This window comes from Zootoca vivipara, chromosome 4, assembly GCF_965207765.1.
Source record: "Zootoca vivipara chromosome 4, rZooViv2.hap1.1, whole genome shotgun sequence".
NCBI classification, from domain to species: domain Eukaryota; kingdom Metazoa; phylum Chordata; class Lepidosauria; order Squamata; family Lacertidae; genus Zootoca; species Zootoca vivipara.
The window spans coordinates 66,645,110-66,660,801 of NC_142587.1; the positions used below are offsets into that span (position 1 = coordinate 66,645,110).

Below are 15,692 nucleotides of genomic sequence, written 5' to 3' on the forward strand. Positions count from 1 at the left end.
TCCCTGGAAGGACAGATCGTGAAGCTGAGGCTCCAATACTTTGGCCACCTCATGAGAAGAGAAGAATCCTTGGAAAAGACCCTGATGTTGGGAAAGATTGAGGGCACTAGGAGAAGGGGACGACAGAGGACAAGATGGTTGGACAGTGTTCTCGAAGCTACGAACATGAGTTTGACCAAACTACGGGAGGCAGTGCAAGACAGGAGTGCCTGGCGTGCTATGGTCCATGGGGTCACGAAGAGTCGGACACGACTAAACGACTAAACAACAACAACAACAGAAAAAAGTAACGTCCAGCAGCATAAGAAAGGTCTGGCAGCTACTTGTTGTTTCATTTGGACCATATGTCAGCGCTGAAAAGAAAAAAAAGTCACCAGCTTTTATTTTTGAATATTGATCTGGTTGCGGACTTTGCAAGGGCTGTACTTCCCATCCGTTGCACTGATTGGTGCCAAAGGGACTGTGCACTTCCTGGATGCCACCACTGTGTGGCAGCCCTGAATGTAGCCTGCACTGCTATATGAAATGGGCTCTTTCTTTGGTTGTCCAACAACGATGGCAGCTGAAAATCAAGCAGGCCCTCCCCTTGGCAGTGGCAGGCAGTCACTAACAAACAGCATTGGGACCTGTCCGTGAAGAGGAAGTTGGTGCTGTTCAGAAAAGAAGTTACAAGGTGTTAGTGTGCACTTACCTGGATTGTGGCCTCAAAACTAGCATTTCTAAGCTAAACATATATATAAATACAGGTTTGCGATTGAAACTTGTGGGTTTTAAATATTTCTCATGGTAACTGTTCTAACACAGAATGGGATCCCCAGCCAGTTTGTCTTGTAAAATATTTGCCGTTACCTTGGACGTGATGCTCAGGTAGGACGATTCATTGGCACTCTTCAAGAAGGGGGAAGAAGGTAAGGGTGATGTTGTCCTGTTGTCACCTAAATGTTTATTTGTTCTCATCCCTCTGGGGGTAGAGAATCCCATTGCATTTTGACCTAGATCACTGAACTCAGAGAAGTCGGAATCTCCAGTTGGCATCTGCAAGTGATTTCTGAATCTTGTTTCGGGAGTCATCTGAGAATCTTCAAAGACAGAATCTTCCTCAGATACCTGAAGCTTTTCAAGTTCTTTATTGATTTTCTGAACATCGGCTACTGTTGTGACAGTGGCGGGATCACTGTCTGGCTTGGAATATTCTGCACACAGGTTAAGAATGGTCTCCAGCCGCTGACGCTCCTAATATTTGAAAGAAGCAATGAAAACCATTAAAGCTGAGGGCTAGGATACATTAATATTAGCATCATATTAATGCTAATACATCATATTAATGCTAATACATTAATATTAGCATCAAACTGAATGAGAAAGGTACTTAAAAACTGGCACATTGATCCCGAAACCTATAACCTGGAATGTAGGTATCATGGATTTCAATCTAACATTCTTCTAATCAGAAAGCAATGCATGCATACTTTATAAATTTAAGCAAGCAACATGCAAAAGTCACACAAGGCACAAACTTTTATTAAATTATGAACACTCACAGAAAACAATGGGCTTCAGGAGGGCAAATCTTCTAAATGAACATTTGTGGTAATGCAAATGTTAGGATCTAAGCAGACTATGAAGGATTAGTAAGACTACACCAACATCAGTGATTGCTGAATCTCCTCTTGAGAAACTCTGCAAACCACACTTCATGCTTACATTTCAACATATGAGTACTCTGTACTTGTGCAGTTCGTGTAACTGCAAGGCTGAGGATTTGGCCGAATTACACCACATAGGCTTGAGAAAGCTGTCACCAACACATAGCTTTACATACCTTCAGGTACAGTATAAAGTCAGTTTTAAAGGATGGTTCTTCAGGATGCAAGTTAAACACGTTACAGTAGCCTTAACCTTGCATTCAAAAGCACTATACATGACAACTAGGGCAACTAGAGTCTCAGCTGCCAGCTACCTAATTTTCAGAGTGTTAAGAAGTGCTCCTTTAACCTTAACCTTACCTGAGGACTCAACTTCAATCTGTCTGCAAATTGAACAAAAAATTAAGATCCAGTCCAAGCCTATGATTGTAAGGCCTGCTGAGTCCAAGGGAGCTTACTCCCAAGTAAGTGTGCTCAGGATTGCAATGTTACAGAACAATCCGATGCAGGTCTATACAGCAACGGGTCTCATGGAATTTATTCCAGGATAAGTGTGTCTGCACCCCCTGGATGTTTTGCAAGCGGGTGGTATACAGATAGTTTTAAAAATAAATAAAAATGTTTAACAATCATATAGAAAAGGACTCATACCCCCCCCTTTTTTAATCTTGGGGGAAAGGCAAGTGGAGTTTATGAAATCAAGATTTTCTTTATATCCATGAAAAACATGCAAGTATATGAAAAAAAGAGTTCAATGCTATCCCGAAAAAGATAAGATTATGAGAAAATTCTGTACTTGCTTCTGAATTCTACCTTCTAAGTCATGGAGAAAATATCAGTATAGTTGAGCTAGCATAGCTAGTCAAATGCATTCTTGAATTATCTTGTAACCTGACTTCCCCTCTTCTCCTCTTTCAAGACAGTAAACTGTAAAGACAAAATGACAACAAAAATCCTTGCACCTCAAAACTCCTTTGCTCCCTCCATGCATTTTCTCCACAAGCCTCCAGCTCCCTCTTCATTTGCTTAGCCCGTGTTTTCTCTCTTCCTCTTAAACCCGTATTCTTTGAGTAGCCAACCCATTTCTGAAAGCACCGTCTAACTGCTGGCCAGGAACATTTATCCATCCCTTGATGCTGCAACAGGCTACTGTGCTGGCACTTTTGCTACACCTTCACGGCAACGGTTGGGATAAACAAAACTCCACCCCCACACAGAGCGACAGGATGTGTTCGTTCTGGCGTCTCTCCTCACCCACTCTTTGGAAGACAGGACATATCAAATGGAAGCCTGTGTGGCTGCTGTTCACCTTAGCCTTTCTCAAATGCAACGAGGTGAGTTTTACTCTCACCCAGAACTGTCTAGAATGCACCAAAAATTAGGGTGAACGGTGTGTGTGTGTGTGTGTGTATATATATATATATATATATATATATATATATATATATATATATATAAAAATGCAGAGAAAAATCTCGAGGATATCACTGTTTTAAGAACTGGTGCCCAACCACTGAGAATGCAGAGAAAAGCTTCTGAATGCAACTGCTGATACTTCAATCACACAACTCAAGATGTGGATTTTAAATCTGGAAAAGCTGAAAACAGGCAGGTTTAGTGAGAAATCGCAAGCCCCTAAATGCCTATATTTGCAAGAAAGAACGCCTCTGTGCCTAAGTAAGAAACATAGCTTCCTTTCGCTACAGAGGTAATAGGAGACTATGTTGCTTCATTTCTATTTTGACTTGCACAACGTGGTATGAGAAAGCTTATGCACAGGAAGTTCTGTCTGCTGCTATTCTGTGCTGTCTGTTCACATCATTCTACTGGCTGCCAGCTAGTCATGGTTTCATTGCACCTGCATTCTGTTCATGCCATAAATTTAATTTCTTCTTGCAACTCAGGAAAACAGAGAGGCAACCGGGAGACTCGCAGGAATTAACAGCGCACATGTAGTCACAAGTTTCTTTTTATCACCACAGCATATTTCACAAAATATGACACTCATCGCATTATAGACAACTGCCTATTCTACGGGGATTCAGAGGGCACAATCCACCATGAAATTAGGTAGAGCAGAAAAAACACAATGAGATTATTAGAGAGGATGGTATTCAACTAAGCATCATAACTCAGTGTAGGCCCGTTAAAATGAATGAATATGACTAAATGAGGTTCATTGGTTTCAACAGATCTAAGCTGAGTAAAATGCAGTGGAATACCACCCAAGATCTTAAAGTGTCTCGGTAGGGTTCAAGTACTTCCCATTAGACTGTGAAACTTTACGCACACTGTATTTTCTGTGACTGATCTACCTTCAGGTGAGGAAAGGGGTTCTGGTCCTATGGTTTGACACCATTAGTCTATGGCTGGCCACAGAAGATGTTCTGTGCCCTTGGTTCTAGCTACTCCTCAGCCTCATAGTTCAATAATAGGGTCACAACCACCTTTCCCCCCCAAAATAAATCTGTGGTGAAATCTATAGTTCTGCTAAGGTGGAACAGCAGAGTGCAAAGCAGACTTGCATTTCTCCAGCCCTTATAAGTTCCATCTGTTCCATTTCTACTGCTGCTCTCTTACATTCTGTGGTGTTACATAGATTCAGTATGTTATTGCAAATGTAAATCGGAGCTTCCCTACCTCCTGAGTTTTCTAGTCTACAGGTAAGAGCTGGAGCAAGTGTGAACTGGGACTCTTTGTGTCAAATCTCACCTCAGGTATGAACTCACTTGCTGCCTTTAAGGTGTCACTACTTCTCAACCTCAACCCGCAATATGAAATATGGGGATAGTAAGATCAACCAGGCTTTTGACACATTCATAATTCAGCATCTCAATATATGGATTTAATTTGAGAATATTATTATTATTATATTATTATTATTACTTATACCCCACCCATCTGTCCAGGTTTCTCCGCCACTCTGGTTGGCTCCCAACAGAATATGAATAATAATAAAAATAATAAAACATCAAACATTAAAAACGTCACCAAACAGGGCTGCCTTCAGATGTCTTATAAAAGTCAGGTGGTTGTTTATTTCCTTGACATCTGATGGGAGGGCGTTCCACAGGGCTAGCAAGAAGGCCCTCTGCCTGGTTCCCTGTAACCTCACTTCTTGCAGTGAGGGAACTGCCAGAAGGCCCTCGGAGCTGGACCTCAGTGTCTGGGCTGAATGATAGGGGTGAAGACGCTCCTTCAGGTATACTGGGCCCAGGCTGTTTAGGTAATGTGTCCTTGTTTTGCCTAGTATATTCCACCACTATTACCCCAAAGATAGCAAATCCCACATCTGCATCTGCTATGTGAAATGGCAATAAGATTTTAATTTATAAATTATTATTATTATTATTATTATTATTATTATTATTATTATTATTATTATTATACTACACACACTAGCAGCACAACCATTGGCCCCTGAGACCATCCTGAGTAGCACAATAATAAGAAGAGTAATGTGGTCAATGTCTCCTTGAGAAGCACTGGCTTTGACCTATGAAGAAGGTGGCAACAAGAGAACCTTTTCAATTGTAGGTCCCTGACTATGGAGTGCTCTCCCCAGAAAAAACCACCAGGTGGCAGCATTACTTCCTTTTTTAGTGCCAGGACTACCAGGGAGCTTCCTAACCAGCTTTTCAACTGAGCATTCATGCTAACGTGTTCATACAAAGTTACTGAGCATTCATCCCGATACATTCGTGCAAAGGTATCTGGGAGGCACTGGTAGATAACAGCTGTTAACCTGCACTTTCCAGTGCCAATTTATATCACTTTTCTTATTGGACCTTTTGCAAGCAGGAAAAGTGCAAAACTACACTAGGAAGAGCAAAGTAAGAAGCCCATTTTGCATGAAGAAACAGCCTCTCCAGCAGCTGTCAGGGATTGGATTTTAGTTTTTTTCTCTGGCTGCTTGGCGGTGGTTGCTTTAACAGTGATCCTACTGATGTTCTTGGGGAATGAGGCCTTTTACCTGTTTGTGTGTGACCACATACATCTTGGTGTGTGTCCTATATTTTCCTCTCTTTTGTCTCGTTGCAAGCAGCCCTGAGATCTTTGTGGTACGAGGAGATCAGCCAATGTTACTATTCTCCTAGCTTTGCTTCAAGGGCCTAATCAAGATGTAGCACGGATCAGAACATACTCCTTATATAAAATGAATAAATTAATATTAACACTATATCGTCCAACTCTCTGATTCTGTGATAGGGCGATGAACCTTTTTCAGCCCTGAGGTCACACTGGCAGCCAGACGCCTTTCTGTGGGCCACATGAACTAGCACATGTACACACATAGCACACTCACCAAACATACAGGAACACAGCACCCCTTCATTCACACATGCAGGTGCATACACACATAATCAGCATTTCCAGCCCTTCCCACTCCAATGCTTGGGGAGCGTGCCTTTTACTCTGCACAGAAAGCTATCCGCAACATGAAATGAACATGTCTCCAGTCCCACTCCTGCCCTGAGGTACAGATGAAAACTGACTCTTTAGTGTTAAAGAGCAGGCAGAGGGCTTTATCTCTCATCTCAGTGCTGCGGTACTGAGCACTGAGATCCTTCTGGCTGCTCTTTAGTTAGAAGATTTATGTCAGGCAAACTCTGGCCCTCCAGATGTTTTGGGACTACAACTCCCATCATCCCTTGCTAACAGGACCAGTGGTCAGGGATGATGGGAGTTGTAGTCCCAAAACATCTAGAGGGCTGAGTTTGCCTATGCCTGATTTATGTCCTGATCTTAGTGCTGCCGTGGATTTCCTCTTCAGATCTCAAGGATCCAGATTGCTCTCCAGACAGAGAACTTCATATTCTGATCGCTTGGAGTGGACTGAAGATATGCCCTTTTTATTTGCTTTAAAAATATATAGAGAGAGAATTTTTTATTAAATTTTCTGTTTTACAATTTTGAATACTCATTAAAGCATCCTTAAAATATCAGTGACTTCCCTTCTTCTCTTTCCATGGTTCATTTTGCATACCATAAATCCCTGCATAAACTGAACCATTCAGTATTCCATTACAGTCAAACCTCGGCTCCCGAACGCTTCCATTTTGGAACGTTTCCCAAACACCAAAAACCCGAAGTAAATGCTCCGGTTTTCGACCGTTTTATGGAAGTTGAACGTCCGGCGCAGCTTCCACTTGAGTGCAGGAGGCTCTTGCAGCCAATCAGAAGCCTGTGCCTTGGTTGTCGAACATTTCGGAAGCCAAACTGGCTTCGGGAATGGATTACTTTACGTTCAACAACCAAGGTTTGACTGTATTACATCCATCAAAACTTATTTACTGTTGAATTCATCTTAATGCTGCCAACGTTTTCAAGTGTACACAATTTCCCCCCATATATTCAATAAACATTTTCCAATCGTCTCTAAACGTAGGTTCTTGTTCTCTAATTCTATATGTTAAGTCTGCAAGCCGTGCATATTCTGTCAACTTCGGTTGCCATTCTTCTTTGGTTGGGACCTTGCCCATTTTCCATTTTGGGGCTAACAAAATACAGGCGGCAGTAGTAGCATACATCAATAACCTTTTTTTCTATTTTAATCACTGAGATGGGATGCAAAACAACTGAAACCAACCCTATGCGTGCTTCTGTGTATCTATTACAGCATTTTTAATTAAATAGCACCATCTAGAGGCAAAACTGTGCACTTCCTTAAATTGCAGGTTGGTTTTACTCAACTTGGACACCAGAGGCAGAGCTGTCCATTTCTCTTCAGCAGTCCATTCCCTAACTTCAACATGTCAGCAGCCTGACCCACGAAATCAAGACAGAATAATAGAATCAGACAATTGTAGAGTTGAAAGGCACCACAAGGGCCATCTAGTCCAACTTCCCTGTAATGCGGGAATCTTTTTGCCTGGCGTGGGGTTCGAACCTATGACCCTGGTTTTCAGCGTCTCTTGCTTTACCAGCTGAGCTATCCCACAGTTCAATGCCTGAACACGGAGAAGCAAAGGCTAACCAACTGGGCCAAATGATTTGTCCCCGTGTCACTGAAAGATCCCAGAAGATTGAGCCCTGCCTCTTGTCAGACACGCAGAAGAACCATGTTACTAAAAATATGCTAACTTGTTAAACTTGTTTTCCTTGAAGAAGCAGGGAATCCTCCATGGCATAGTTAGAGGGTTCCTGGAAATGTAACATCCCTACTTGTGCGTTTGAATGAGTTCTCAAGAAAACAGAATAAATTATTGTGCTCTGAGAAGAATTAATGCTGAACACTTTTTTATAATAATAATAATAAAAAGTAAGGAAAAGAAGATGCTAAAACTAGTTTCTTATTTATCCACTGGAAATGGATCTAGATTCTTTGCTTGATTCTCCACACACAGGGCAGAAACGCAGAGCGAGTCTGGCATCATAGCCTGCCCTGTAACTAAGCACAACACCAAGAGGCTCCTTTGAAGGACAGTACAATTACAGCTGCAGAACAGCTGACCTTTTGAAAAAAAAAAAGCATTAAGCCAAGGATGGAAGGGGGTCTGCCCGACAAATATACGCTTCCTTCCAGAGCTGTTCTTGTTGGTTCTTAACGCCCTTCAGTGTTTTGAACACAAAGTCCCCAATCCCAGCGCTCTGAGTGGCCAACTTGAAAGACAATTACCCTTGTAGAATGCTAAAAATGGAAAACTAAATTAAGTGGGAGGAAATTCCTTCATATGTAAACACCGAGGCTCATTCACATGTTACAAACCAGCAGGCCTACATCCTATTACAGGATGGAAGCTGCTAAAAGGGAGAAGAAAGTGCTGCTGTAAGGGAAACAACAGCCAAACAAAATCTGAAACAAATATTTTGTCATTTTATCTTTATGATAAGTATTATTCCTCAAGCTTTCACAAGGGTATAATTACCGATTCCTCCAAATCTCCCATTAAGAGATTTCTCTTTTTAGCTCTGTATACCCACATCAGCTCCTGCCAACCTAGCAGTTCGAAAGCACATCAGAGTGCAAGTAGATAAATAGGTACCGCTCCGGCAGGAAGGTAAATGGCGTTTCCATGTGCTGCTCTGGTTCACCAGAAGCGGCTTTGTCATGCTGGCCACATGACCTGGAAGCTGTATGCCAGCTCCCTTGGCCAATAACGCGAGATGAGCGCCGCTACTCCAGAGTCGGTCACGACTGGACCTAATGGTCAGGGGTCCCTTTACCCTTTACCTTTACCATCAGCACTGAAGTATCCTCTATCATGTGGGGCCACAGGACACCTGGTATGACTCTAATGTCCCACTATGCCTCTGAAACATGTTTCTCTGCACCTTCCATCCTTCAAGCAGAATGCACTAGGAACAGGAACCACCAGAATACTTGCTGTCTGTTGCAAACCAATGACAAGAGGCTTAGAGCCACTGCAGAATGCACATACATTGTTAGATTTCTCATCACTTACGGGTGCATGGGCTTGATGACTTGCAGCTGCATGTATGAAGCCCACTGTTATTTGAGGTACTCTGTTTTCTATGGAATGACTCGTTCACACATTCAAGTCACCACTTGATACTTACTGCAAGTCATGCAATGATGAACATGCATGTGTGCACTCTCCCTGGAAAAAAAAGTGCTTTGAAGGTTAGTCCTGTGCTATCTCACCATTTTTAAAATCTGTCTGGCACAAGCTATGATGGCTCCAAATGGAAATATGCTCCGACTGAACAATCTATTTATTTATTTTCTTGCATTTACATTCAGCCTTTCTTCTGATACGGAACCTGAGGCAGGGTACATTTGGTTCCCAGGTGGCCACCCATCTTCAGCAGGTAAAAGGTAAAGGGCCCCTGGACCATTAAGTCCAGTCAAAGGCAATTATGGGGTTGCGACGCTCATCTCGCTTTCAGACGTTTGTCCACAGACAGCTTTCCAGGTCATGTGGCCAGCAGGACTAAACCACTTCAAGCGCAACAGAACACTGTGACGTAAGCCAGAGTGCAAGGAAATGCTGTTTACCTTCCCGCTGCAGCAGTACCTATTTATCTACTTGCACTGGTGTGTTTTTGAACTGCTAGGTTGGCAGGCACTGGGACAGAGCAACAGGAGTTCACCCTATCATGTGGATTCAAACCGCCGACCTTCTGATCGGCAAGCCCAAGAGGCTCAGTGGTTTAGACCACAGCGCCACCCGCAAGGTGGTGCCAACACATGCCTTCAGACCATACTCTGGTCTGCATGCTGTCACAATATTTTCCAGTTTGCTCTCTTCAACAAAATGCATACAAGAATGGCTCCGAACAGCTTAGGCTGGAGACATGAGTTACTTACCCAACCACCACAAAACAATGACATCAACTTTTTTTATTTAAGTGCTGTATCCTTGCAGCCTATGATTTGTGGCTTTTAAGTATATGGTCATCTTGGCAGAACGCGCAGGATGAATGGCTGCAATTCCTATCAATTTCCTACATCATACATATGATTTCATTAGACCGCCCAGTTTTCAAGGCAGGACACTACATGGCCAATTGACTTTCGGAGGTTGACAGAGTAAACACTGTTTCACCCATGTACAAGGTCAAACACCCAAAACTGAAAACACAACAGCAGCACACACACACACACACACACACACACACACACACACACACTGTCTTAATAATTTTAACTTGGGCAAAGTTAGGCTTGGAAGCAGAATGGCTTGTTAAAAATTAACCAGAAAGTATCATTACCAGTCGTTCCATCTCCTGCTCTTTCAGCCTTTCTTCCCTCTGCCTCCGGTGGTAGTCCATGAGGTCATCCCTTCCGGAAACAGAACTAATGCTATTCTTTCGCTCCCGGATGGAAGGGGTCTGCCTGAGGCTTTCCAGCTCCGTTTCCTCGAACTCCATGGAACTGCTGGAAACTTTCCTTCTGATAGGGAACGCTCTCTCGGGATCCACAGGGGTGAAAGAATTGCTTGGGCTCGTCCCTGAGAGTCCAACTCTGTCAAAGTCGTCAAGCATGTACGGGGAAGAAGAAGCCAGGAGCATTTTCCGAGCCATGCGGGGGCTGGCAGGAACACTGAGAGTTGAATTCACATAGGAATTGGTTTCAGATGCAAAGTTCGTATGCGGCAAACCCCCTGAGGTGTAGGAAGAAAAGTTAAGGTAATTGTCAGCATCCAGTATACTCTGAGGTAGAAGATCTTTTTCCACAATCTTTTTTCTTTTGGTGTTCCCAAGGGAGCTCCTTGGGGGTAAACTTAGCGGCACCAGCTGGCTTTCTGACGATTTGTAAAGCCTGGGTAAAGAACGGCTATAAACTCCCATATGGCTCAGGGAGCCTCCAGAATACTTCCTGGTTCTAGACCCCAACATGTCCACGGCTGGGTCCTTCTGTTTAGCTGGTCTGGTCTGAAGTGAAAGGATATCTTGAATATTCATCCTCCTGCCTTGCTTTGGGCTGGAGGGCATACTAGCGGCTCCTGAGTATCCGAGTGGTGAAAGAATTATTTCATTCCCTGAGCTTCCATTCCACATGGCAAGAAGAGACACAGAGTTTTTCCGCCCATCCAGCACTCCTGGGAAGTAGACGTTATCGTAAGATTTATTCTTCTGACTATACTTTGAGTAGGGAAACTTATCCAGATGTCCAAACTGTTTCTCATTTTCTCTGGGAACGTAAATATCAAAGTCTCTCCTCCCTAGGCTGGACCCACTTAAGGATGGAGACATGCCTGAAATGGAGCCCAGATGCTTCCCAGAGATGTTCTTTTCTGAAAGGTAAGAGCTCTCACAAGCCAACGGCTTGCTTCCTTGGAACTTGGAAGCAGACGACATACTCTTAACACTAGACGCCGGGCTGGATTTGGGAGGCAGCGGCTGTGAGAGTGTTAAGTAAGAACCAGCACAATCACCGTTTGCCTTGAACTTCAGACTCTGCGAATTTTTTTTCTGGTTAAGTCTGTCCATTATATCCTGGAGATCATTTTCAAGGGAATTCATCACTCCCTCCTTCCCTAAATTGGGATTTTGTAATTCTACCTGGTTTTGCACGTGACTGTACTCTTCCATCATTTTACTGGCACCTGAAGGAAGGCAGAGGGAGAAAGAGAAGGAAAAGAAAAACATTTCAGCAAAGGGAATTATTTGGCATTAAACCTGCAATCAGATTACAATTCATGTGCAGAAACTCACATCACATGAAATCCATAATGCCTTTCTAGTAAATATGGTCATATAATCCAATAATGATTGTTACTTTCAGAGAATGTGTTTCAAAGCACTTAATAAAAATTCAGGGAGGTTTCAAATAACCACCTTGTAAGAAAAATCAAGGTGGAGAAGAGGGTTATCTCAATGTGGTGGAAGAAATAACTATACCAGACCTGCCCAGTGTGTGTTTCTACCAAATCAGCAATGTACAACAACCCACCAGGGACACAAGAACCTGTTTTAGCTGTCTGTCTGGGAGCGGCCACAGAGACCACATAACACCGGTCTTGAAAGACCTACATTGGCTCCCAGTACGTTTCCAAGCACAGTTCAAAGTGTTGGTGCTGAGCTTTAAAGCCCTAAACGGTCTTGGTCCAGTATACCTGAAGGAGCATCTCCACCCCCATTGTTATGCCCGGACACTGAGGTCCAGCGCCAAGGGCCTTCTGGCGGTTCCCTCGCTGCAAGAAGCCAAGTTACAGGGAACCAGGCAGAGGGCCTTCTCGGTAGTGGCACCTGCCCTGTGGAACGCTCTCCCACCAGATGTCAAAGAGAACAATAACTATGAGACTTTTAGAAGACATCTGAAGGCAGCCCTGTTTAGAGAAGTTTTAATGTTTGGACCACTGTATTTTAATATTTTGTTAGAAGCCACCCAGAGTGGCTGGGGAAACCCAGCCAGATGGGTGGGGTATAAATAATAAATTATTATTATTATTATTATTATTATTATTATATCTGCAAAAATGAGGTACAAGGGCTGGATGGTTAATATCTGACTGGCTACTGTAATGGGTGCTAAGTTTCATTTGGCATTGCCCTGTCTAAATTTTCAAGATTACCCAGAGTTTCTTTGGTGATCAGACCACATTATTAAATTTATTACATTCATATCCCACCTTTCCTCCAAAAAGCAAAAAGGAGTGTGCATGGCCTCTCCTGGCTTCCATTTTATCCTCACAACACCCCTAAATGTAGGTTAGATTGAGGAAAAGTGACTGGTCCAGCGAGCTTCCTGGCCGAGGTGGGATTTGAACCCTTATCTTCCAGGTTCTAGTCCAACACTCTAATCACTTTATACCACAGGTCGGCAACGTCCAGCCCATGGGCCGGATGCGGCCCATGGAGGCCATTTATTCAGCCCACGGACCGCCCATGAACCGAGCTGCCGACTCAGCAAGTCCCCCACACACTGCGCTAAACCGGCGCAGTGTGGTAACTCGCCAAGTGGCACCAGAAATCGTGTCCGTGCAGCCGCAGAAGCAATTTCTGGCACTGTGGACATTTTGGACATGGGCAGCGCATAGCTGGAAATTGCTTCTGTCACATGTCCAAATGTGATTTTCGGTTTCCGGACATGCGCAGAAGCAATTTCTGGTGCTGCGGACATTTTGGACATGGGCAGCATGGGCACTGGAAATCGCTTCTGTGCATGTCCGGTGCATGTCTAGCCCACGGATGATCGTCTGTGGGAATGATCTGGCCCACGGCCGGAAAACGTTGCCGATGCCTGCTTTATACCCTCCCCTAATGAGGTCTCCCATCTTGCCGAGCTAGCAGAATTACATATATGGAATTACTGGCAAGGGTCATAGTAGCATGATTCACAATCTATGCTGTTCCTTTGCCAAAGCTCTCTGGATTCAGCTGGCAGTTTTAGTAAGCTGGTAAACTGACTTCGAACAAAAACTCATGTTTTATAATATGAATACAGTTCCAATCAAAATACTATCATGGAGAAGTATTTTATTTTGCACCTGCCTGCCAAGAAGCACAATCCAACCTGAAGTCTCAAAGTTTCTCATACTTAATGGGATGTCATTTCTAATATATGGTACAACGGTATGTAGTGCAATCCTGTCTTTATCAGGGATGGCATAGCTAGTTCTTGAAAAACACAGAATTTGTTACGCCTGAGAAGGGTTAGAATCCCAGGCAATTCTAGGAGACACATTAGGCTAAGACTAAGATCCTAAGTGGACGCGGGTGGCGCTGTGGTCTAAACCACAGAGCCTAGGGCTTGCCGATCAGAAGGTCGGCAGTTTGAATCCCTACGATGGGGTGAGCTCCCGTTGCTCGCTCCTAGTTCCTGCCCACCTAGCAGTTTGAAAGCACGTCAAAGTGCAAGTAGATAAATAGGTACCACTCCGGCGGGAAGGTAAACAGTGTTTCCGTGTGCTGTTCTGGTTCGCCAGAAGCAGCTTTGTCATGCTGGCCACATGACCCGGAAGCTGTACGCCGGCTCCCTCGGCCAATAATGCAAGATGAGCGCGCAACCCCAGAGTCGGTCACGACTGGACCTAATGGTCAGGGGTCCCTTTACCTTAACGATCCTAAGTACATTTATCTGGGCAGGAGTCTCATGTCGAGAATCCTGATGGAAGCCATGAGATTAGTTTTAAAACATGGGGCTCTTTCCAACTAAATCCACACAGGGATTGAATTCCCCTCCCTCATTATCCCATTGCACCACCCCCAAATCTGCTTGGGGGTGTGTGTGAAAAAACCCAGAGCAGATTTTAAGGGAGCACATCTTGGTTTTAAATGTGCTGTGTGGGGAGGCAGCAGGCTTAGATCAGGTGCTATGCACATTTCAGATGCATCTAGGACTGCCTCAGAGGATTGCAGGGACAAAGAAGAATATGCATACAATTTTATATATTTTTAATATATATATATATATTTAAAAAGTCCTATTCCCCAGGTCTTGGTCTCCATCAATAGCAAAAGCAGACATGTTCCTTGGTATATGAAGTTTCTGTATAAACGGAACTGAAGTTTATTACTTTTTTTTAACCTAATAAGGGAGGCTTTTAATGTTTAACAAATTAGTGTATTTTAATGTTTCTGTTGGAAGCCGCCCAGAGTGGCTGGGGAAACCCGGCCAGATGGGTGGGGTATAAATAATAAATTATTATTATTATTATTATAAAACTAATCTCCAGTTCGATTTGTATAAAATTGCTTTGTTTCTCTTTATTTCTCTATTCCACCTATGAAGGAACCTGTGTGTTTTGCCTAAGCGTGGCCTGCAATCTTAGATGGAAGGACCCAGGTTTGCAAGTTAACAAAACACACAGCATTCCCCCCCCCTAAAGTTGTTGGCAACACTGTATAGATCAGGCATCCCCAAACTTCGGCCCTCCAGATGTTTTGGACTACAATTCCCATCATCCCTGACCACTGGTCCTGTTAGCTAGGGATCATGGGAGTTGTAGGCCAAAACATATGGAGGGCCGCAGTTTGGGGATGCCTGGTATAGATTTATCAGTGGTGATGCAAAAGACTATCCATCTGTGACAGGGAGTCAAAGCACATGAAAAAAATTACCCATTGGCAAGTATCTTCCATTACTCCACCCAAATGCACAAGAACAATTTGATTCAACTGCTAGAGTTATTATGAGCAGCTTCACATACCAGCCGCCTAAGGACTGGAGCAGGATATGTTCCCCTTCTGGATGTTTAATATCCCAGCAATCCACAACCAGATGCATATTGCCTAAAAAAGTTCCTGCTACTTCCCTTCTTGACCAACCACAGACAAACATGCCAGCAAACCCATAAAGATCTGGAAAATTGCCCTGAAATGGAAAACTCTTCCCCTTAACCTCAAATGTGGTAGATGGTGAAATATATGTTCAGAAATTGCACATCATTTGTTCCAGAGCTGAACGAAGGTAGCCAAAGCAGGTTTGTGGGACAAAGATCTGGTTCCAGTTAAACACTATGGATTTTTCAAGACGATTTAGGAACACAGAAAGTTAATGCAATATTTCCTATTAATAAGTTCAGATTTCTCCATACCACACTGATCACATATCTACATTTATTTTTAAATTTAGACTCCATTTAAGCTGTTTTTGATATGGAGTTCCCTGCTGAAGTATGACTTCTGAGATGGTTT

At 43.4% G+C, this 15,692-nt stretch overlaps 1 protein-coding gene across 22 annotated transcripts in view; it reads right to left on the minus strand.

The window, feature by feature from the left end:
• Window positions 1–15,692, minus strand: part of PHLDB2 (pleckstrin homology like domain family B member 2) — a 79,160-nt gene that overhangs the window by 43,137 nt on the left and 20,331 nt on the right. For all 22 annotated transcript variants that reach the window (XM_088668059.1, XM_088668075.1, XM_088668073.1 and 19 more), the window contains 2 exons: window positions 10,323–11,659; window positions 850–1,233 (listed from right to left, as the gene is read on the minus strand). In XM_088668059.1, coding sequence (XP_088524185.1) covers window positions 850–1,233; window positions 10,323–11,659 — 1,721 coding nt within the window. The remainder of the gene's footprint in view (window positions 1–849; window positions 1,234–10,322; window positions 11,660–15,692) is intronic.